General features: G+C 55.4%; 1 protein-coding gene across 3 annotated transcripts in view; it reads left to right on the top strand.

Annotated features, from left to right (window-relative positions):
• Positions 1–23,348, top strand: part of CELSR1 (cadherin EGF LAG seven-pass G-type receptor 1) — a 150,336-nt gene that overhangs the window by 95,234 nt on the left and 31,754 nt on the right. For all 3 annotated transcript variants that reach the window (XM_082635161.1, XM_082635160.1, XM_082635159.1), the window contains exons 6-14: positions 7,488–7,645; positions 8,732–8,895; positions 9,355–9,480; positions 11,925–12,091; positions 16,951–17,136; positions 18,509–18,622; positions 19,519–19,693; positions 20,278–20,419; positions 22,600–22,720. In XM_082635161.1, the coding sequence (XP_082491287.1) occupies positions 7,488–7,645; positions 8,732–8,895; positions 9,355–9,480; positions 11,925–12,091; positions 16,951–17,136; positions 18,509–18,622; positions 19,519–19,693; positions 20,278–20,419; positions 22,600–22,720 (1,353 nt within the window). The remainder of the gene's footprint in view (positions 1–7,487; positions 7,646–8,731; positions 8,896–9,354; positions 9,481–11,924; positions 12,092–16,950; positions 17,137–18,508; positions 18,623–19,518; positions 19,694–20,277; positions 20,420–22,599; positions 22,721–23,348) is intronic.

The following is a 23,348-nucleotide window of genomic DNA, read 5'->3' as shown; positions in this document are numbered from 1 at the left end:
GCCCCTGAATTATAGTTTTGTCCGGATATATGCCCAGGAGTGGGATTGCTGGATCATATGGTAATTCTATTTTTAGTTTTCTGAGGAGCCTCCATACTTTTCTCCATAGTGGCTGCACCAACTTACATTCCCACCAGCAGTGTAGGAGGGTTCCCTTTTCTCCACACCCTCTCCAGCATTTGTTATTTGTGGACTGTTTAATGATGGCCATTCTGACCAGTGTGAGGTGCTACCTCACTGTAGTTTTGATTTGCATTTCTCTAATTAGCGATGATGAGCATCTTCTCATGTGCCTCTTGGCCATCTGTATGTCTTCTTTGGAGAAATGTCTATTTAGGTCTTCTGCCCATTTTTCGATTGGGTTGCTTGTTTTCTCGTTGTTGAGTTGTATGAGCTGTCTGTATATTTTGGAAATTAAGCGCTTGTCAGTCTCATCATTTTTTTGCAAATATTTTTTCCCATGGAATGACTTTTTTTTTCCCATTTATTTTATTTATTTATTTATTTTTGACTGCATTGGGTCTTCGTTGCTGCACGCGAGCTTTCTCTAGTTGTGGAGAGTGGGGGCTACTCTTTGTTGCAGTGCGTGGACTTCTCATTGCAGTGCCTTCTCTTGCTGCAGAGCACGGGCTCTAGGCGCGTGGGCTTCAATAGTTGTGGCACGTGGGCTCAGTAGTTGTGGCTCACGGGCTCTAGAGCGCAGGCTCAGTAGTTGTGGTGCACAGGCTTAATTGCTCCGCGGCATGTGGGATCTTCCTGGACCAGGGCTCGAAACCATGTCCCCTGCATTGGCAGGCGGATTCTTAACCACTTAGCCACCAGGGAAGCCCTGGAATGACTTCTTGATGCTGCTGAAGAGGCCCCAACCCCCCATGGAAAATGCAGGCAAGGGGATGAACCACTTCCCGGCCCTGGGCGGCTTGCCACAGCTCCACACCGAGGAGCAGTCTGGTTCCCGTTGGACAAGCCATTTTGTCCATATGGAGACTTCAAGTCCTGTGCCGAGTTCCAAAGCTGTCTGGCAGTTCCACTGCCCTGGAGGAGCTGGACTGGTCAGTGTAGCCTTTGCAGCGCGGCAGATGGGGGTGCAGGTAAACCCGATGTGGGTGGGTGGCACCCATTCCTTGTGCTGTGACGTGCTGTCCCGGGGCCTGGGATTCCGCGTGAGTGGGCAGGTGAGATCCTCGCTGCATACATTTCATTTGGGGGGAGTGGGGCAAGTTGAGATGTAAGTGCCCCCGGAACAGTCAGAAGGGGCGAGGGGTTGGCAGTTGGTTGGAGTGTCAGGAAAAATCTGCCACGTCCCTTCATCTCTCTTTCCTACATTCCTTCTCTGCTCCTTGCCTGGGTGGCGTTGGGGGTGAATCCCTTCCCATAAGAGATGTGAACTTAAAGCTGTTGCATCGTGGCGTCCAAAGCACCTGTGTGGAGGCCTGATCAGCGAGCGGGGGTTCTGGAAGCAGGGGTCTGAGAGAGGCTGTGGCCTGCCTGGGGAGCCGGAGGGGATTCACACCTGAATGTTACAGGCGGGGAAGCTGAGGATCGGAGTCTCCACTAGAACATCCTGTGACCTCCCCACAAGTGCCAGGGATGCAGTACCTTGATCTGCTGTTTGAGTTCCAACAAAGTCCTTGTGGAAGGCTCCTTGAGAATTTGGTTTGGATCCTGGAAGCGTGTGTGTCTGAATGTCTTTTCCTCTTATCTCTTAGCTTCAGAGAGACACCACGCCTGCTTCGGAGGGGGGTCTTGTCACCTCTGTGCCAGGACCAGTGGGGTGTCTCACACACATTTCTTGGTGCGGCTGTCAGCCTGTGGACTGCATTCAGCTAGCCCCCCCCGGCGGGTCCGAACCTCAAAGTACACGTTCAAGGCTACCTTTGGACTCTTTGTGACATTCCTCAAGCCCAGCCATCTGTGAATTCTTTGATACGAATGTTGGTTAATCATTTCTGACACAGAGTGTGAATCCATTTTGTTCCCAAGACTTGCCCCTCCTGGTGTCTGGTTTCGAGGCCCCCCCTACGCCTCCTTCCCCTGCATCCAGCATTTGAAACTGAACCCCCATCCGCCTCCCCGATGAGGAGTTGTCTGCAGCAGGTTAAAAGGCTGTAGAAATGTGAGTGCTTCGTAAGGACCAAGCGCTTTTGTGCTCACAAACAATCCCCATGGGCTGCTCTGGAGCCTCTAAATGGAAACGCCGGGAGAGGGGCTGCACAGGGAGAAGAAATAAGCTGGAGGGAAATAAAAAGGGCTGGCCCGCAAGTGATGACTTAGGGTGGATTCGCCGAGAGCCAGGGACCCAGATCTGCACAGATTTGCAAAGAAAGTTTGTTGTTTTGGTTCCCCCGAAGCACACACAGGGTCCTTCAGGGTTTTTCTCAGGTGGCGGCAGGGATGGGCATGGCAGGTGTGTCCTCGGTGGCCCCGATTCCGCCTGCCCCGTGGCAGGTTCTGTTCAGGGCAGCCTGTGCACGTGGAGCGGTGTCGACGGCACCACCTGCGGGCCCTGCTGGCTGGCCTGTGCCTCCATTTCTTGGATCTTGTGCCAGCTTTGCTCGGCCCCTGGGTGTCCACACCGGGCTGCTACAGGGCGGGGCTGGGGGTGAGTGGGGGCAGGGGTCCCCCGGCCGGGATGGGGAGGTACAGGGACTCGGGCCTTCGCCCGTCCTGTGCCCAGTGCCCCTCTAACTCGAGAATTGAGACGATCCTCGTATACTGCCATGTGGCCCCTTTATTCCCAGGCTGTCTTCTTCTTCTGTGCAAACTTAAAAATTCATCTTAGAAATATGAAGGGGCAGTTCATTTCATCTTGCTTTTTATTCTTCGTTCCTCCCCACCCATGCCCACAGAGCCTCGTGGGCTTTCTCGTCACCAGCCCCAGGTCTCCCCCTCAACGCGCTCACATCCCTTCCCTCTTGCAGACACGCGGGGTGGGCAAGCGCACCTGAGCCGCGCACCGTCGACATCTCCCGATTCTCCTGGTTCCTTTCCTGCCCGGCCTTCATCCCACCTGCCAGCCATCCAGCTATGCTTTGTCTTCCCTCATCAAAAACGGATGAGCTAAAAAACAAACAAACAAACAAACAAAAAACGGATGAGCTGAACCCAGATCAAACACACCTGCTGGGGTCGTCGTCCCTGCCCTCATCGAGTCAGGCTGGCCGTGTCATCACACGCACACCTCCCAACCCTGACGGAGAACGTTCACTGCTCTTTTTGCCTGTTCGTACTTGTGAGTCTTGACAGGAAGGCAGTGGGATGTAGTTTAGCCCCATTTTACAGATAAAAATGGGAAAGGAGTTTCTCAAATGTCCAGGTAGAAAGTGGCCGGGGGAATTGTGAATGGTGGATGCCCATCCAATTTTTTTTTTTTTTATTGAGGTGAAATTCACATAAAATTAACCACGTAAAATGAATAATTTAGTGCATTCACAATATTGTGCAACCAACCACCTCTATCTACTGATAGATCTGAAATACTTTCATCACCCTAACTGGAATCTTTGTACCCATTAGCAGTCCCTCCCAAACCCCCCACCACCCGAGCCCCTGGAAATTCCTCATCTACTTTCTGTCTATGTATTTGCCTATTCTGGACACGTTATATAAATTGGATGACACAACATGTGACCTTTTGTGACAGGCTTCTTTCGCTTGGCATGATGTTTTGGAGGTTCATCCACATTGTAGAAACACCAGTATTTCATTCCTTTTTATGGCTGAATAATAATCTATTCCACTGAATGGATTTACCACATTCTGTTTACCCGTTCATTTGTTGATGGACTTTTGGGTTGTTTTACCTTTTAGCTATGGTGACTGGTGCTACTATGAACATTTGTGAACTAGTTTTCGAGTCCCTGTGTTCGGTTCTCGGGGTCTATTCCTGGGAGTGGGGTCCTAGGTCATGAGGTGGGCCCGGTGATCTCTCTGAGGACCCCCCTCCGTGTATCCTGCGTCACCTGCAGCATCGTTTCCTGTTACCTACGGCCTTTGCCCGTTCTCCCTTCTTGTTCTCTTGGTGATGCTGACCACACGTGGACAGTTGGCATGTGGTTAAGCTCGCTCTGGGGCAGCGTGAGCAGGGGTGGGGCAGCAAGGTGCTCTGCGGAGCCAGAAACCGGCCCTCGGATGTACTTCCTTCTCCCTAGTGCCTCCCCGTGCGTCTCTCCTGCTGGTACTTTTGGTTCTCACTCTAAGAATGCTTGGTTCTGTGGTCCAGAGGGCCGTCTCTTTTGACCCAACAGCTGGCTGGTGGATCTGGGAGCAGGAATCAAGAAGCAGGCGTTGGGTGATGTTTGTTTTCCCAAAAGTCATGCTTGCTGCTTTAATGCAGTAACGCCGGACTCTGAAATCTATCTTACCAGTGGGGTGTCTCACGTCCATCAGTGCTGCTCTAAATACAAAGGCTGATTTTTTTTTTTTTTTGTCTTTTGCCTCCAATTTTCCTCGCTGCTTCTGCTTGAATCCCGTGGCTCTGAGTGGCTCTGAGCTGTTGATTATGAGAAACCGTTTACAACACCTACAGTTGTGTAAACAGTGGCTTCGTTTCAGTAAAGCCTCCCGAGTATAAACGCTGTTTATGTCCTTCCTCTGGAAGGCTCACACCCATCCCCGAAAATGTAAGTTATAAGTTGTAAACAGAATACGGGGCTCGCACAGCTCAGGGACAGTTCCTTCGCCCGGATCGCACCTAATACTTAAGCATCCCATAATGAGCACTGGGACGTGTTCTCTAATGCGGGCTGCTGTTACAGAGAGAGAAAACAGATTATTTCTTATACTTATCTAACTGTTGCTTAACCAGAGGTGAAATCTTTAAGGATATAGCTTGGCCGACCTTGTGATCTCATCAACGGACGTAAAAGAAAATGGAAAGGATTATCCATGAGCTGGAATGTCAGGAGGCAGGGTAAAAGCCTCCCTCAGATTTACCTGAGAAGGGTTTGAGGGAGACTCCTGTGTCTGATGTTGATGTCACCCTCCAAGTCCCTGTAACACAGAGAGGATGGGTATTCTCACATTAAATCCTTATCCTGTACACAGAGAGACGGAGGTATAGTGATAGCCTTGTCCAGGTCAGATGGTTGGCCGAGGGGGAGCAGGAGGCCCAGCTGGGGTTCTGATGTTGATGTCACCCTCCAAGTCCCTGTAACACAGAGAGGATGGGTATTCTCACTTTAAATCCTTATCCTGTACACAGAGAGACGGAGGTATAGTGATGGCCTTGTCCAGGTCACATGGTTGGCCGAGGGGGAGCAGGAGGCCCAGCTGGGGTTCTGATGTTGATGTCACCCTCCAAGTCCCTGTAACACAGAGAGGATGGGTATTCTCACATTAAATCCTTATCCTGTACACAGAGAGACAGAGGTATAGTGATGGCCTTGTCCAGGTCACATGGTGGGCCGAGGGGGAGCAGGAGGCCCAGCTGGGGTTGCCAGGTACAGTGCTGCAGGCTGTGCACTGCGCAACTCCAGGGCATACCGCCAGGGTGAGTGAGGCCTCCTGAAGTCACACAACTTGGCTGCCTGGCTGAGCTCCCGTTACCAAAATCTCCATGTCCTGCCTTCCAGCCCAGGGTCTTCAATCAAATGGATACTTCCTTGTTCCTATTTAAAAACTGATGGTTTGGAATGAATTGTGCAGTTGTTATTTCCCTGTTTAAAGACCTTGAGGATGATTTAATTAAATTCCCTATGTTTTTACAACTCCCCGTTTCTAATATTATTATAAAGAAGCATCAAATTGCATCAAGCTATAAACTCGACCTGACCCCAGAGCTGTCCCGTGGAGGCACTAGGCCCTTGTTTGTATGGGTGATGGGGCGGCCCTGCTGGGACTGGGAGAAAGTGTTCTCTCCGTGGGGAGGAAGGGGGCCACTGCGTGTTGGGTGCGGATGGTGAGGCTTGCTGGCCCTTCACATGCACCATCTGGGTTAACCAACAGGCCACCTCACAGAATGCAGGTCTTGTTATCCGGGTTGTACAGATGGGGGAGGAAGTTCAGGGGCCTGGCTGAGCCCGAGCCCGAGCCCGCCCTCTGCGTGTCTGGAATATTGAGCCTGTCCCACATTACGTGGCCGGTGTGAACAGGCTCCACGTCCCCTGCTAGAAGGGGTCTGAGGGCTGTCTGGGCACATGTGCTCGGTGTCCTCAAAGAGTGGCCAGGAGACTGGTGAGGGATGCCTGCGACGGGCGGGCTGCCTGGGGAGAGGGGGTCGATCCCTGGATGCGAACCACAGCCTCCTTAAGAGGGGAACCTGCTTCTTCCAGAAGTGGGCAGGCTGCACCCTGGGTCACGGATCCCAGAGGGATTCTCGTAACCAGCCCTGGGCAGGGAGACTGAGTGCATGAGAAACGCAGGGACATCTGGTGGGCGTAGCGGGGAAGCTGGGGAGCCAAGGGGGGCTTGGTCTGGGGGCAGAAAGGGTGGTCGACCTCGGGCCAGCAAAAGGGACTGGAGGGTCATCCCAGGGTGAGGAAGGGTGTGAGCGCAGGAGGGAGTGACTGTGAGTACCGGGGGTCGTCGCCAGCTTCCCGGTCCAGTTGGGGGGCACCACGCTGGGTGGGAGAGGCAGGGGGCCGTCTGCAGGCCGGGCAGTCTGCACCCCAGGAGCACGGAGCGGGCAGGAACCTGGTGAGGAGGTGTGTGGACATGGTCCGGCCAGTGCCTGGACTCACAGGCAGAATCAGGTATTCAGAAAGAGGGGTCCTGGGGCTTCCCTGGTGGCGCAGTGGTTGGGAGTCCGCCTGCCGATGGAGGGGACGCGGGTTCGTGCCCCGGTCCGGGAAGATCCCACATGCCGTGGAGCGGCTGGGCCTGTGAGCCGCGGCCGCTGAGCCTGCACTTCCGGAGCCTGTGCTCCGCGGCGGGAGGGGCCACAACGGTGAGAGGCCCGCGTATTGCAAAACAAAACAAAACAGAAAGAGGGGTCCTGGGGCTTTGGTGTCGGCCGCTGTAACAAAATCCACAAACTAGGGGGCTTAAAACAGCAGAAATGTATTCTCTCCCAGTTCTGAAATGAAGGTGTCTGCACGGCTGCACTCCCCGAGGGCTCTAGGGAAGGATCCTTCTCGTCTCGTGCAGATTCTGGGGGTGCTGGCATCCTTGGCTGTGGCACCATCACTCCAGTCCCTGCCTCAGTTGTCCCACGATGTCTCCCTGTGTCTCTGTCTCTGTGTCTTTCTTATAAGGACACCAGTCACGTTGGATCAGGGTCCCTCCTACTGCGCTATGGCCTCATCCTAACCAATTGCATCTGCAAGACGCCTATTTCCAAATAAGGTCACATTCTGAGGTTCTGGGAAGGACATAAATTTGGGGGACTCACTGTTAATCCAGTACAGCTGGTTTGGGGACTAATTCAATGCGAGGCCAGGGGGCCTCTCACCCTCCACGGGTCGGGGGGCGTGTGCAGGGGCTGGGGAATCAGTCGGGGACGCTGGTGGGAGAACACGCTGACGCCTCCGTGCTTTCTCTTCCCACAGCCCAACATTGGCCGCCTGGGCCTGCCCCACGGGCCGTCTGGAGAGAAGGTGGCCGTGGTGACCGTGGATGACTGTGACACGGCCGTGGCCGTGCGCTTTGGCAGCTTCGTTGGGAACTACAGCTGTGCCGCTCAGGGCACTCAGAGTGGCTCTAAAAAGTGAGTGTCCCAGGAGACGGGCCCTGGTGTCCACCCCCCATGGCCACTGCTCCAGAAGGAGTCGCCCAGGTCAGGACCCCTACACAGGGCACTCTGGACCCAGTGCTCTGGCAGCCCCAATCTGGGCTGGAATCACATTCCCTCCCCTTCCCACGTTAGAACCTTCTAGAATAAGTCCCCTTAGAATCATCTGCCAAAGTAGTGGCCAGGCCATCCCCAGGGTTGTGACGGCTGGCTTGCTGACCCCAGAAACCATCCCCAGCCCTGTCTCCACAGGATCCCTGACTTTGTTTCCAGTAAGTGCTGGTCCCTGTGATTCAGTGTTCAGTCAGTAATCCCCTCCATTAGATCAGAGTGGCCATGTCACCGTGTGGATCTGGAGGTCCCCAGGGCCCATCCTAACTCAGGTCAGAGAAATGCTAACATGGAAGTTTATAATGCCCACTTCAAATCTCAGAGCAAAGGTTCATGCTGGACTCATCCCTAATTGTGTTTTGGTGGGATACTTAATAAGCTTAGAAGAACCTGGTTTGCAGTTCAAAGAACCTGGCCTACCAGTTAGAAGAACCTGGTCTATCCTGAGCCTCTGGTGTGAAGTACACCTTTGTCATCGGATTCCCCGCAGCTGTGATGCAGGTGGGCTGCGCCCATCTTACTGATGGGACAGCTGTGCCCTGAGCGGTTCAGCTCCTTCCCCAAGGCCATGCCAATGCTCCTGTAGAACCAGGGTTCTAGTTTGCTGTGACCGCCCCTCAAGGCCATTAGAGGCCAGAGGAAGGTGGCGTCCTGTTTTGGTGTGGACTGGCCCGGCCAGCAGTCAGGACGTGGGCGGTCACCCAAAACCTCCAGTTGGTCAGGACCTGACACAAGGGACAGAGAGACTGCGAGCCGGTGGTGGCACCGGAAGTAGGATCTGACACGTGTGTTTGGGCCTGTTGGCCACCTGCTTCCCTGGCCTCTGCACTCGTTGGATTACTGATGGTCAGGATGCCGAGGTGCCCTGCGGCAGAGGCCCCTGGGCCGTTACAGCAGCGTCGAGGCTGCTCTTGCCGCCCGACCATCCAGAGGTTGGTGTCGCCTCCACAGGTCCCTGGATCTGACAGGCCCCCTGCTCCTGGGGGGCATCCCCAACCTTCCCGAAGACTTCCCGGTACAGAACCGGCAGTTTGTGGGCTGCATGCGGAACCTGTCCATCGATGGCAGGAACGTGGACATGGCTGGCTTCATCGCCAACAATGGCACCAGGGCAGGTACAGCAGGATGGTCGGGGAATCGTGGGGCTGCGGCGGCCACGCGGGAGGGGCCCCCTCCACATCCTGGGGGACGGAGCCGTGTGCGCCCAGCTGCTCTTGGGTCTGGGGTCCTGCAGTGTTGGAGCGGTGGTGAAGCTGTGGGCGCGCCTGCCGCTAACCCGGACACACACAACCCCAGGGTCTTGAGCCGGTCACCAGACGACCCCACGAGCCAGAGGGTGGGATGGCCTAGAGGCCCAGGGTCTCCGGACATGGGCACTGCATTCCATGCCATGTTGGGTCTTAGGTTCTGACAGCCCCAGAGAGTCCCAGGCCTGCCCGCCTTGCCTCTGGCTGTGTCCACAGGGGGTGTTTCCCCGGCATGTGGGTCAGCGCTAGGAAACGGGGACAGTCCCCCTGCATCACGCTCTGCTCCTGTTTCCCGCTCTGAGACCACGCCATGCCCTCTGTTTCCAGGCTGCGCTGCCCAGAGGAACTTCTGCGATGGGACCTGGTGTCAGAACGGGGGCACCTGCGTCAGCGGCTGGAACACGTACCTGTGTGAGTGCCCGCTCCGCTTCGGCGGGAAGAACTGCGAGCAAGGTGAGGGCCTGGGGCAGTGGGCGCTGGGTGCCTGGGGCCGCCGGCCTCTGGTGGCACGTGTGTCCCCAGGCCTGGGTCCTGGTGGGGAGCGGGCTGGTGGGGGCACCATGGTGGGTGATGTTAGAGCAGAGGCTGGGGGTCCTGGACGGGTCTGCAGGGCACAGCCCCTCGTCTGAGCAGGGCCAGCGTGAGGTTGGGAGTCCGTGAGGGTCAGAGAAGCGAGGTGGGACCTGGCAGGGCCTCCCGGTGGCTGTGTGCCTCCTCGCAGGCACCCTGAGGCCTGAAGGGCCAGTTCCCCAGGGCCAGCGCCCCCATGCCCCTTCTCGGCATCCCAGGGGCTGCTCCAGCTGCCTGCTTCCCCGCTGGACTGCGTGGTGAGCAACAAAGCCTGGGCCTCTCCCCTGACCCCACCCCTGAAGCTGTAGATACTGGCAGGTTTTAAACAATTCATTCATTCATTTTGAAGCAGTATAGTGTTAAATAACTGTCATCCTTTAAAAATCACTGATGCACTTTAAGGTCAACCAAAAGGGGGAGATTGAGGCCAGATAAGCTGGGGTGAGCTCCCCGGATCCACCTTGGAGATGCCCGGAGCTCATTAGCGAGTCAACGGCCAGAAGAAGTCCTGCCTGGAGCCGCTCACTGGCCTGCAACCCACGGCCTCTGCTTGGAAGTCAGACGCTCCTCTCCTTGGCCCGTGTGCCCCACAGGATGCGCTGGGGGGTCCGAGTGTGACTTTTTCGGGGGGTGGGGACCAGAGCTTTCCTGAGATTCTCTAAGGAGTCACTGAAGCAGAAATAGGTGGAACCTGTGACGGAGTGTTCTGGAGGAGAACAAAGTTCGTTCCGTCAGTGCAGGTGAAAGGGGTGGAGCCAACGGGCAGCTTACCTGTGCTGGGCGGTCCACCTGCCCAGGGCTGTTAGTGATGGAGCTGAGACACTTGACGTGGAATTGTATTACATCCCCAGTCCTTGCTCGGGACACAATTACCAGCCAGGGCCCGCTTTTTTGTTTTTGTTTTTGTTTTTTTAAATATGTATGTATTTATTTGGCTGCGTCAGGTCCTGTTGAGAACACACAGGATCTTCGTTGCCGTGTGCTGGATCTTTTAGTTGTGGCACGCGGAATCTATAGTTGCGGCATGTGGGATCTAGTTTCCCGACCAGGGATCGAACCTGGGCCCCCTGCATTGGGAGTGCAGAGTGTTAGCCACTGGACCACCAGGGAAGTCCCAGGGCCCGACTCTTTGTGACACAAAGCACTGGGCACCTTTCAAGGCCCCAAAAGTCTGTTTTCTGGGCAGCAGGTGGGCTGGGCTTGTGCAGGCCCTGTGGACAGGTTAGGCCCAGCCCTGGCTGATCACCGTGTGCAGGAAGCTCAGGCCACAGGGAGGGGCAGAGGCCCGGGTGGACACAGCGCCGGCGGGGCCATCCACGCCCATGGAGTTCCTGTTATGGAGGCCGAGAATCCAGCTACGGCTGTGCCAGAGAAAACAGCTGCCGGGGTTTGGGTTCGTAAGAGCAGGAAACAGATGCCGGTGCTCCTGGGGCTGAGTCGCCCCCAAAGGTGGTCCCCACCTGGCATGCCCTGTGCTGTTTAACACCCATGGTGATGACTGTGCCGTCCCTCGTGGAGGAATTGGGGTGAGATTCTGGGCTGGGCCAGAATGTCTATCCATCCCCGATGCCTGTGATATATGGGACTCTAGAGGCAAAGTGATGAAGCTGGTTTGACTCAGCATCATCCTGCCTACTGGTCTGTCTGGCGTCCACAGTTTTCCAAGTGTGACAGATTGGATGAGGCTGCTGGTCCCCCCCATTGCCACCTCCCTGGTCTCCCCCAAACCATCTGGGAGCCTTCGGCTGGCCCGCAGCCTTCCACTCTGTGCCCGTCACCAGGAGTGAAGGCACAGTGGCCTGTGTACCTCAGGCTTGGAAATCCACCCCAGACACCGGCTGAGGGCGGGTCAGCCTGCAGGGTTGAGGTCTGTGCGCAGGGTTCACTGCAGGCTCACGCGGTCCCACCAGGAGACCACCCACCGTACGGCCCCTGCTCATGCCCCTGGGCTCCCAACCTGGCTGGTGTGGGGTGGCACAGATAGGCCACGCACACAGGGCCCAGGGTTCCTGGGCTGTCCCACTCTGCCTGAGAGCCCCTTAATGTACACTGGCCGAGGTTGAGAACCCCCAGGCCTCAGCCTGACTGCTCAGGAAGGTGGCCAGCGTCCCTAGTGGGGGGTGGGCTTTTTCAGAGCCTACGGCTCCTGGACTCAGAGGGCTAGTGCTGTACAAACGGAAGTCTGAGACCGGCCTTTGCGTTAAAATGAGAAAGGCCCAGGGTTTCTTCCCTCCCCCTCCTTGGGGGCCTGTCCCGTCCCCTACAGCTAAAAAAAGATTCTCAGAGGCCGGTCTGATTTGGGGAGGTCCCCGTGTCTGTGTCCACAGTCATGCCCCACCCCCAGCGCTTCAGCGGGGAGAGCATCGTGTCCTGGAGCGACCTGGACATCACCATCTCCGTGCCCTGGTACCTGGGGCTCATGTTCCGGACCAGGAAGGCGGATGGCGTGCTGATGGAGGCCACGGCGGGCATGTCTTCCAGGCTCCATCTCCAGGTGAGTAAGGTCCACGTCCCACTCCCGGCACCCTCAGGGCAGGTGTGCACCTGAGTGATGCAGCCAGAGGCTCACGTAGCACCGCCCTGAAGCCTAGCCCTCCCGATGCATATGCGCGGGGAACCTAGTGTCTTCTGTCTCCCCACACCCGCTGCTGGTCCCCCGTGTGAAGTAGGAGGAGGTGACCACCTCAATGCCTGGCAACAGAGAGATGAGGACGGGGCCCCATGGAGGCCTGACTAACCCTGCCTGGTGGGGGCTGGGAGCTCAGAGCCCAGGCGGGACCCCCATCTCTTCTCGAACCTGCCCCTCACCCCTCACCTGCCCCCTCACCCCTCACCTGTCCCTCACCCCTCACCTGTCCCCTCACCCCTCACCTGCCCCCTCACCCCTCACCTGTCCCCTCACCCCTCACCTGCCCCTCACCCCTCACCTGTCCCTCACCCCTCACCTGTCCCCTCACCCCTCACCTGCTCCCTCACCCCTCACCTGTCCCTCACCCCTCACCTGTCCCCTCACCCCTCACCTGCCCCCTCACCCCTCACCTGCCCCCTCACCCCTCACCTGTCCCCTCACCCCTCACCTGCCCCCTCACCCCTCACCTGTCCCTCACCCCTCACCTGTTCCTCACCCCTCACCCCTCACCTGTCCCTCACCCCTCACCTGTCCCTCACCCCTCACCTGTCCCTCACCCCTCACCCCTCACCTGTCCCTCACCCCTCACCTGTCCCTCACCCCTCACCTGTCCCTCACCCCTCACCCCTCACCTGTCCCTCACCCCTCACCTGCCCCCTCACCCCTCACCCCTCACCTGTCCCTCACCCCTCACCTGCCCCCTCACCCCTCACCTGTCCCTCACCCCTCACCCCTCACCTGTCCCTCACCCCTCACCTGTCCCCTCACCCCTCACCTGTCCCTCACCCCTCACCCCTCACCTGTCCCCTCACCCCTCACCCCTCACCTGTCCCTCACCCCTCACCTGCCCCCTCACCCCTCACCTGCCCCCTCACCCCTCACCTGTCCCTCACCCCTCACCTGTCCCTCACCCCTCACCTGCCCCTCACCTGTTCCCTCCCCCACATCACTGCTCAGGTGTCTCCAGCGCAGGTCCGTTTGGGTTGCACTGAAGGTGCAGTTTGTGCCTCTGGGATGATTACAGCCGTCACTGTTTATCCCTTATTAACCAGTAATTTTATCAGTTTATCAGGCGGTCCCAGAAGCCAGCTCTGGGCCAGAACTTGGCAGGCACTGTTCTGCCCAGGGATGGTACTTTCTTCTGTGGTGGTTTCCCTGTTGGAACAAATTAAATTGGCTGATTCAGGTGATGAATGGGGGCTTGCAGGTTGTCATTGGCAGTGGGGTCTGTGTCGGAAAAATGTACGCTTTCAGTGGAACAATACCCAAAGCCACAAACTCCCATACTGTTTGAGGAGTTACGTTACGGGCAGCTAATCCAAAAATGAAGGGCTTTTGCCACGAACTGTGGCCAGCCCCTCCCTGTGGAAGGCTGCGTGGCAAGAGTGGTGACCTCGGGGGGGATCCACCAGACCCCAGTGGCCACCCAGCAGGCCGCCTCAGGGCAGTTTCCAAAGGCTGGTCCGCTGGGGATTACAGGCGTATTCCGGGTTATTTTCACATGGTGTTTTTGGAATGCAGGGCTCCTGCAGGCCCCATGAGCTCTGGGTGCAGCAGTCTAGGTGTTCCGGCCTCCACAGCAGGCCAGACAAGGTACATAGTCATCCTACAGCCCAAACAGTTTGGGTAATTGCTCTTAGGCGCCCTAAATCCACTTTCATTGTCAAGTGGGATAACCTGGCTGCTGTTAAACACCTCTCCTAAATCCGGTGACAGATCTAAGGTGGTAAGTAGTTAACTGCCACTGTCCTGGGATCATTCTGCAGGCATTGCTTTTGTTTGTAGACATCCGTCATTTCATTGTTGATCTGCTGGCTTTGGGGTTTTGTTAGCAAGGACAGCGAAAGAGAATGGCCAGGGAAATTAATGAGTTGACTCAGACTTCTGTGGAATGAAAGGAAACAAAATGTAAAAAGGTGATAAATTATCCTCTTCAGTTGACTCTCAATTGAGGCGAAAAAGCAGAGTACATTATTAGTTGCATTGTCTTTATAATCAGCTAAATACATTTTCTATTTTCCATCATGATTTCTTCTTTGACCCATCGGGTATTCACAAGTATACCTCTCAGCAAACAGGTGGCATTTTCTAGTAAATCATTTGATGTTTCTAGCATAATTGCAGGTCAGAGAACATACGTGGTATGATTTCAGGCCTTTGAGATGTGTTGAGACTTGCTTTAGAGCCCAGCATTTAGTCGTTTTTGTGAATATTCTACCTATACTTGAAAAGAACGTGAGCCACTGCAGTTGTATTCTGTGGCATTCTCTACATGCCGAGTAGGTGACGTCTGTTCATGTGGCATTCCAATTGTCTATATTTTTATTGATTTTTTGGGTCTGTTTGCTCAGTTACTGAGAGAGGTGAGTTAAAAATCTCCAACCTTGGGCCTCCCTGGTGGCGCAGTGGTTGAGAGTCCGCCTGCCGATGCAGGGGATACGGGTTCGTGCCCCGGTCTGGGAGGATCCCACATGCCGCGGAGCGGCTGGGCCCGTGAGCCATGGCCGCTGAGCCTGCGCGTCCGGAGCCTGTGCTCCGCAACGGGAGAGGCCACAACAGTGAGAGGCCCGCGTACCGCAAAAAAAAATAAAAAATAAAAATAAAAAATCTCCAACCTTGATTGTGGCTTATCTCTTACTCCTTTTAGATCTGTCAGTTTTTGCTTTATAGATTTGGAGGCTACATTATTAGGTACATACAAATTTAGAATTGTTTTGTCTTTCTGGAATATTGGCTGTTATCATGATGAAAATTCTCTTTATCTCTCATAATTATTTTTGCCTTAAAGTCTACTTTGTCTCATACTAATGTAGCTACACCAGCTTTCTTTTTGTTGGTGTTTACGTGATGTATCTTTTTCTGTCTTTCTCCTTTCAACATTTCTGTTTCCTTATATTTCAGGCGTGTCTCTTTTAACCAGTGCACTAATAGTTTTTTTTAATCTGCTCTTTAAATTAAAGTTATCTTTAAACATGAGTATCTTAGATTAGTTACAACGCTGTTTTTTTATATTTCTCACATGTATTTTTTAATTGAAGTATAGTTGATTTATAATCTTACATGCATTTAAACTTGGTAGTTTTGAGTCTAATTTCATGAAATGGAAAAATTACAGCCAGAAATAAGAGTCTACTGGTACCTGAATCTGTTTCCTTGAAAGCTCTGTGGTTCCCATTACTGTTTTCAAGTCTGTGTCTGATAAATCGCTCGTCTGGATTCCCATGGATCTATTTCAAGCACACTGTCCTGTCTCCTCATGTACTTGGTTATTTTTGATTGAGTGCTGGGCATCATGTTGAAAAACTAGAGAGAATTTGAAACTAAGATGGTGGTGTCACATCCCCCATCTTTGCTTCTGGTTGTCAGCCCTCACCCTGGGCAGGCTCTGAATTCCAGTTTCTCTCCTCCCAGCCTCATGAACCAAGAAAGCTTTGCACAGCTATCAGCCTCAGCTGTGCCTTCCAGAACCCGCTGACAACCACATGGCAAAGCACTAAGCTTATTTCTGCAGATTCCCATTTTCTCCCTGGTCGTGCTTCTGTAACTTGCAGGGACTTGGGTCACTCTGATGCCTCAGACAGGTGTGCTTTAACATTTCGTCTCATTTTCCTAGGTGTTCTCGGGAGGAGGGTTGGTCCAAACTACCCACTCCTTCACTGGGGAAAGGGAAACATGATCTCAGCATTGCCCCGGCTACATTTTCTTAAAACGTGAACATCTTAGGCCAGTTATAAGGCTGATTTCTGTTTTTTTTCATTCATATATTTGAACATGGTGGCCTGAATCTTGTCTCATAAGATAAAACATTTACATCCAAAAATAAGAGCCCAGTAGTCACCTGAATCTGTGGTTGTTCCCCTTACTTAAGTCCAAAGGGCTTTATCTTACTTGACCTCTGTCAACGTTCGACACTTCTTACCATAGAAGAAGGCATGTAATTCTGAAGAGTGTTACAGGCAATGGCAAATTAAACTTTGCCTAATTTTTTTTTTTTTTTTTTTTATAAACAAAGGCCCAGTGAGATGTAGGCACTTTTTTTTTTTTTTTTTTTTTTAGATGTTGGGGGTAGGAGTTTATTAATTAATTTATTTATTTTTGCTGTGTTGGGTCTTCGTTTCTGTGCGAGGGCTTTCTCTAGTTGTGGCAAGCGGGGGCCACTCTTCATCGCGGTGCGCGGGCCTCTCACTCTCGCGGCCTCTCTTGTTGTGGAGCACAGGCTCCAGATACGCAGGCTCAGTAGTTGTGGCTCACGGGCCTAGTTGCTCTGTGGCATGTGGGATCCTCCCAGACCAGGGCTCGAACCCGTGTCCCCTGCATTAGCAGGCAGATTCTCTACCACTGCGCCACCAGGGAAGCCCAAACTTTGCCTAATTTTTAAGTCCATCTTTTTTTTTTTTTTTTGCGGTACGCGGGCCTCTCACTGTTGTGGCCTCTCCCATTGCGGAGCACAGGCTCTGGACGCGCAGGCTCAGTGGCCATGGCTCACGGGCCCAGCCGCTCTGCAGCATGTGGGATCTTCCCGGACCGGGGCACGAACCCGCGTCCCCTGCATCAGCAGGCGGAATCTCAACCACTGCGCCACCAGGGAAGCCCTTAAGTCCATCTTTGATCCAGTGCCCTGTGATAAGTCTGTTTGCGTGGCTTTGTTACTTAAGTGATTGCAATGTATTTTGTATTTTGTCATCATCTCCTCAATGACTAGTGTAGCTCTCCCCATCCTACAGATCCTGAACAACTACGTCCAGTTTGAGGTGTCCCACGGCCCCGCGGATGTGGTGTCCATGAGACTGTCCAGGTCACGTGTGGCTGACGGGGAGTGGCACCACCTGTTGATAGAGCTGAAGAGTGCCAAGGAGGGCAAAGACATCAAGTACCTGGCGGTCATGACCTTGGACTACGGTGTGGACCAGGTGAGTGGGCACCTGCACCCCCTTGGAACAGACCCCTTCACTGGGAAACCGCTAGCACATCCCAGTGTAGCTGTACCACAGTACATAATGTATCACATTATGTACATCACAGTGCTACATGGGGTTTTTTTGTTGTTGTTGTTGTTTTTAATTTTTATTTATTTATTTATTTTTGGCTGTGTTGGGTCTTCATTGCTGCATGCGGGCTTTCTCTAGTTGTGGCTCACGGGCTCTAGGCAGGCGGGCTTCAGTAGTTGTGGCTCGCGGGCTTAGTTGCTCCGCAGCATGTGGGATCTTCCCGGACCAGGGATTGAACCCATGTCCCCTGCATTGGCAGGCGGATTCTTATACGCTGCACCACCAGGGAAGCCCAGACCCCTTCACTGGGCCTGTGGGAAAACAGAGCAACCCCTCCAGGTGTCAGGCCCTGCCAGAGCCCTTGTGGATTTGCAGAAGCGCTTTCTGGGCTTCCCTGAATTCGGGTCTCATGTTCCTCCTATGCTGAGGACACTGGAATCTGCACCTCATCCCCTTTCCAGATGGTCAGCTCCTGGCGTCTGGCGCTGGACTTGGTCCATCTGTGCGTTCCATCTTGATGCCCTCGGTGCCTTCAGCAGAGGTTTCTTTTAGCAAAGGTGGCTTGTGCCACAGCTGCATGCTCAGTGCTGTGCCTCGGGGTACAAAGATGGATATGGGTGGGGGAGCAATGAGATCCAGGTTCCAGAGGGGGCTGTGGGACACCAGAGAGGTTTACGCATCCCAGATGGGCAGGTGGCATTCCAGGCAGGACGACTCAGAGAAAGCTTGCTGAACCCCGCTGAATTTCCAGGGTTTGCAGCCAGGTAACAGGAGGCATCTTTACAGGACCCCCACGTGCTTCAGGGGCTACTTGTGATTCCCGAGTGCTTTTGGAGTCCAGGCTCACCTTACACCTGGTTCTGAGAGTAAACTGCCGTGTTCTACATGTGCACCTTCCTGAGCCTAAGGATCCAGCTGAGACTCTTCTAGATTCCTGCCCCTGTGGACGTGTTTTCCACTCGCTGCCACTTTCTAGTTTGTCAAGCTTTTTCACGCAGTGGCTTGTTGGCGGTGCCCACGACAGAGGTGGAAGGGTTGCTCTCATCCCTCCAGATGCCCATCTTGGCTGGGCTGGGACATGGACACATGTCCTCTGACTGCTTCCTGCACCCTGCCCGTCACACACAAACAGCCATGTTCTCCACGGAGAAGGCTGAGCTGGGCCCTCGGTTTGGAGGCACAGATGTCCTCAGGCTGTGAGGGGCTTGCCGGTGCGACTGCATTTTAGCCTTTGAGCACATTCTTTCCAGCCAGATGTTTCCAGATGGTGGATGCAGCCCCTCTCTTTGCACAGGACACGGTGCAGATCGGGAACCAGCTTCCTGGGTTGAGGATGAGAAGCCTCATCGTGGGTGGCGTGTCTGAAGACAAGGTCTCCGTGCGCCGCGGTTTCCGGGGCTGCATGCAGGTACCCTCCCCGAGCCCGACCCTGGCCCACCGCGTCCTGCTCAGGAACGGCCAGCACCACAGTTGGTGTCCTTCATCATCCTGTTAGTTTTTAGTAAACGAATAACTTCTCTAATCGCCAACCCAGCTTTAACAAACCCAGTTTCCCGCTTAGAGCCCTCCTCTCCCACGCTTCCCCTCGAGTTCCCCTCACAGCCACGCCACGGTCGGCCCCCAGCAGCTCTGTCTTCATGTCACTTCCAGAACCTGCCCCTCGCTGCCTGCACCAGCCCCATCCCGTCCCCCCCCACCGCCCCGTGCTCACCTGGGCGGGTCCCATGCTCGTCCCCTAGACCAGGTGTTCTAGCAGCAGCCGGAGTGAAGCTGTTTTAAAGTAGTTGAGTTCATGTCTCCCTGCTTCTGCCTGCGCCCCCAAACCCCAGCCCCACTGCAGGGAAATAAATCCTTAGTTCCTTCCCCTGCGCCCCCGCCCCGCCCCCGGGTGATCTGGCCCTGAGGTGCCTCGCACAGGCGGCCCTCCACCCAGGACGCCCTCGGCACATCCCCCGCCTCCTCCCAGGAGCTGCCCTGCTCACTTTCATCAGCGGCCGTGCTCGCCCATCATCCTCATTATTTTTTCTCCGTGACCCTCACCATGGAATTATCAGAATATGGAATCATTCCGTCTTCATTCCGGGTGGCCTGTCCCCCTGCCTGGGATCCGCACCGGGGGCGAGCAGAAGCGCCCCTCATCCCTGCCATCCCCCCACCGGTCCCAGCCCTTTCGATAAATGAGGCATAGCTTTTAAAACAAGGGACCCAAGAGAATTTGGGGTTCTCTTAACCCCTGGTTACCTTCTGGGGTTCCTCCAGCCCCAAGGTCCCAGCACCAACTCTGGCTGCCCTTTTTTAACACAGGGTGTGAGAATGGGGGAGACGGCCACCAATATCGCCACACTGAACATGAAGGACGCCCTCAAGGTCAGGGTGAAGGATGGCTGTGATGTGGAGGACCCCTGCTCCTCCAGCCCCTGCCCTCAGCATAGCCACTGCCACGACACCTGGGACGGCTACTCCTGCATCTGCGACAGAGGTGGGCGCCCACAGCCCCCCATTCCTGGTGCCCGTCGGTGGAGGGCGACGCCTTTGGTGTTTAAAACACACTGTGGAAAGCCGAGTTGGGCGGCGGCTCCCCCATCACCTCTCTGGGGGTCTGGGGCGCCCTGAGCTTTGTTTTGTAACTAAGGAGTGGCCCTGTGTCCTGTGTCGTCTTCACATGGGGGACAGGGGACACTCCCGGTTGGATCCTCAGGGCACATACTGAGATGAGGGAGAGTCTGTGAAAGGCGCACATTTGAAAAATAATATGTTCAGTGGTTGCCTCTGAACTTTGAGGTGATGTGGCTGTCCTCAGCTGGTACCCACCCACTGTGAGCCCTCCCGGGGGGCCTGGGAGGCAGGCCCTCATCTCTGCGTTTCCAGGTCTGACCCCCCGAGTGTCCGTGCTTCCCGTGACTCTGAGAGGCTTTGCCACTTTCCTCTGCAGAGTAGCATGGAAAGTCGAGGCTTGGGGAAGCCGCAGATTGCTAGCACATCCTAACACAGAGGGTGTCGCTCCGGAAAGCAGACTCGCAAAGCCAGGTCCTGGGGTGGGCTAACTCTGGCCTGTCCCCGCAGGGTACTTTGGAAGGAAGTGTGTGGACGCGTGTCATGTGAACCCCTGCAAGCACGTGGCAGCCTGCGTGCACAGCCCTGACTCCCCGCGGGGCTACGTGTGTGAGTGTGGGTCCGGCCACTACGGGCAGTACTGCGAGAACAGGTGAGAGTACGCCCTCGCTTTCAGGGTCCACGTGGCCACTTCTCCTCCTGACCTGTTCTCTCCTCTTTGCTATTTAACCCCCAAATACATACGGTTCAGGATAACAAGGACATATTTTTTTCAATTTGGCATGAAATAAACGAGAATCCGGTTGGGCATCTCGCAGTAACCCCGCTGAGCATGTTTCCACCCCAGAAAAGCACAGCACACCTCATTTATCAAGAGCCCAGCTGTGCACAGAGCAGGCAGTCGCTGAGATACGGGAAGATGAGTGTAATTACAGAAAACACTTTATCTTTCAAGCCGGGAGTGGCAGTCATCTCTGCCGTGCACGTGGTCCTGGTGTAATTCATTGGGGGCATCTTGCTCTCCAGGGCCCCGCAGTCCAGGTGTGTAGTCACCACAGGATGAGCGCTTTCTCCCAGATGGGGCCATGAGGTACTTCACACACCAAGACTCCAGCCCCTTTGGGAGGTGATGCAGTCAAGGTTGATAGTCCTTGGCCAGTGCCGGGCCATCCTGGTGCAGGAGCCGCGTGGTGCCAGCCTGCTCCGCCTGGCCGGGACACCTCGCTCTGCTCTTTGTCCACTGGGGACCGGAGTGTGTGCTGTAACCCACCCCCCATGATCCGGATGCAGCCACCGCCCTCAGCACCGCACAGCCCATTGGATGATGGCGGGTTGGGAGTCAGCGAGGCTGAAGGAGGGGGCGTTCCAGGGGGGACACTGAGGGGGCAGGGCCGGAGGGCAGTGATGGGATGAGACCGGTCTAAGGAGCTCAGCGGGCGGGTCCCGGGCAGAGCTGGCGCGTGCCATCCCAGCATGTTCTGCGCTGGGGAGACGCACAGGCCTGGGTAGAGGGCCTGCCTGCAAACCAGGAACAGAGCTTGGCTTTGTAGAGGCCGCAGGGGCCCTGCAGAAAAGGGGCAGAATCAGGTCTAGGTGTCAGAGCGCCCCCAGCTCACAGATGGAGTGTGGTGGAAGCAGACGGAAGCCAGAGGCAAAGGGACCAGCTGGGAGGCCGTGCGGCGTCCGCAAGGGACGTGCGGTGATGCCCGCAAGGCAGGGCTGAGGAGGCAGCGAGAAGGAGTATGACACCGAGCCTCTGGGATCCCCACACTGTTGAGGTAGATCCATCAACACTAGCCTGGAGCCCCAGCCCATCCTGGTCGTTGTTATGCACCTAGTGTGTACACAGTCAGTACTTAATAATTGCTGGTTAGGTGAACAAGTGAATAGGAGAGGTTGATGGCTGGCAGGTGGGCGGATGGAATGCCGTTAGCCAGGATAGTAAACACAGGGCAGCGGTTCATTTCGTGGAGCCTGAAGGACACTTTGGGGCATCCCCAGGCAGACAGGTCAGCAGCAGACACTCAAGTGAGTGGTCAGGTGGGGAGTGGGCGTAGGGTGACAGCAACAGGCAGTGGCCGCCACCAGGCAGGGCAGGGAGGAGCCTGGCCTCAGCACCGTGGAGGTCGCCTGTCTCAGGGTCTGCCCGGGCAGCTCGAGAGGGCAGGACTGGGCAGGTCTGACGGTTCTGAGCCCCCCGTGTCCAGCCCAGGGCTGCTCTGAGCTGACTGAAGCAGGCTCCACATCCCAGGAAAGGCTGCTCCCAGCATCCGTGGGGATGTGGCCAGCATTTGACCCAGGGGACCTGGGAAGCATTGATGCTGCCGGTCCCACCGGTCTCATGCTGGCAGATGCCTGGGACCTGGGAGAAGGTTGCCCAGGGCAGCTGGGCTCGGTCTGCGCCGGGTGGGGCTGGGTGAAGATCCAGTCTGACAGTTGGGTTAGTTGTCCCTGAGCGCCTTCCCTCGTGGCCAGGCGTCATGGTGTAGGGGTGCTGAGCAGAGAGAACTTCCTGACATGGTGCTCATAGGAAGCTGGGTTTGGGGCACTCACCTGCATCTTGCAGGTGGAAGAAAAAAGTGAGCAAACAAATTATTTTAAAATAACAGTATTGTAGGTAGAACCCTTCCAGATGCGGGGCCCCGGAAGGCTGGGCATAGGTCATAAAATGCTAAGTCCTGCAGGTGGGGGCCAGCAAGGGGGCAACAGACCACTCAGGGGGGCGGGAGGTACCCAGAACTAGTCCAGCCGAGGCCCAGGCCTCCATCAGCCCTCTCGTTCCAAGAAGGGCAGTTCTGTACACCTTCCATCTGCCGTCTGATTTCCCAACAGGATCGACCTTCCGTGCCCCAGAGGCTGGTGGGGGAACCCTGTGTGCGGGCCTTGCCACTGTGCTGTCAGCAAAGGCTTCGACCCCGACTGCAACAAGACCAACGGGCAGTGCCAGTGCAAGGTGAGGCCTGGCCACGGGCGGACAGCAGGGACCCAGGGAGACGGCGGGGCGTGCACACGCACACACCCGCCCACACGTCTACCTGGACACGAGCACACACACACTTGGGTACTCACAGGGTTCACTGTGGGTGAACACAGCTTACAGGTTCTCACCTGTAAGCTGGCTCAGCCCCACACACGGTCACGGGAAACCAAGCAATTTCTGTGAGTTTGACTCGTCTTCGTCACCAAACATAGTTCTCCTGGTTGGCCATTTTCCTGGTCTTTTATCAAACCACTCAATGATGACCAACGTTTAAAAAAAATATTTAATTAGTTAATTTGCCTTCTCCGGGTCTTAGTTGCAGCACGCAGGATCGTTGCCGTGTGCGGGATCTTTAGTTGCGGCATACGTACTCTTACTTGCAGCATGTGGGATCTAGTTCCCTGCAGGGATCAAACCCGGGCCCCCTGCATTGGGAGTGCAGAGTCTTAGCCCCTGGACCGCCAGGGAAGTCCCCAGTGATGACCAACATTTAAAATATGAAAAGCTTTGCCCACTGCCTCGCCTCGGGTGCCTGTCATTCTTGTGCACGGCCGCAGTGTTCTCAGCCCAAAGCACAGGGAACCCCGGCCCTCTTGGCCTC

This window comes from Mesoplodon mirus (assembly GCF_964341445.2).
Source record: "Mesoplodon mirus genome assembly, chromosome: 11".
NCBI classification, from domain to species: Eukaryota; Metazoa; Chordata; class Mammalia; order Artiodactyla; family Ziphiidae; genus Mesoplodon; species Mesoplodon mirus.
This window is presented reverse-complemented; position numbering and strand designations above follow the sequence as displayed.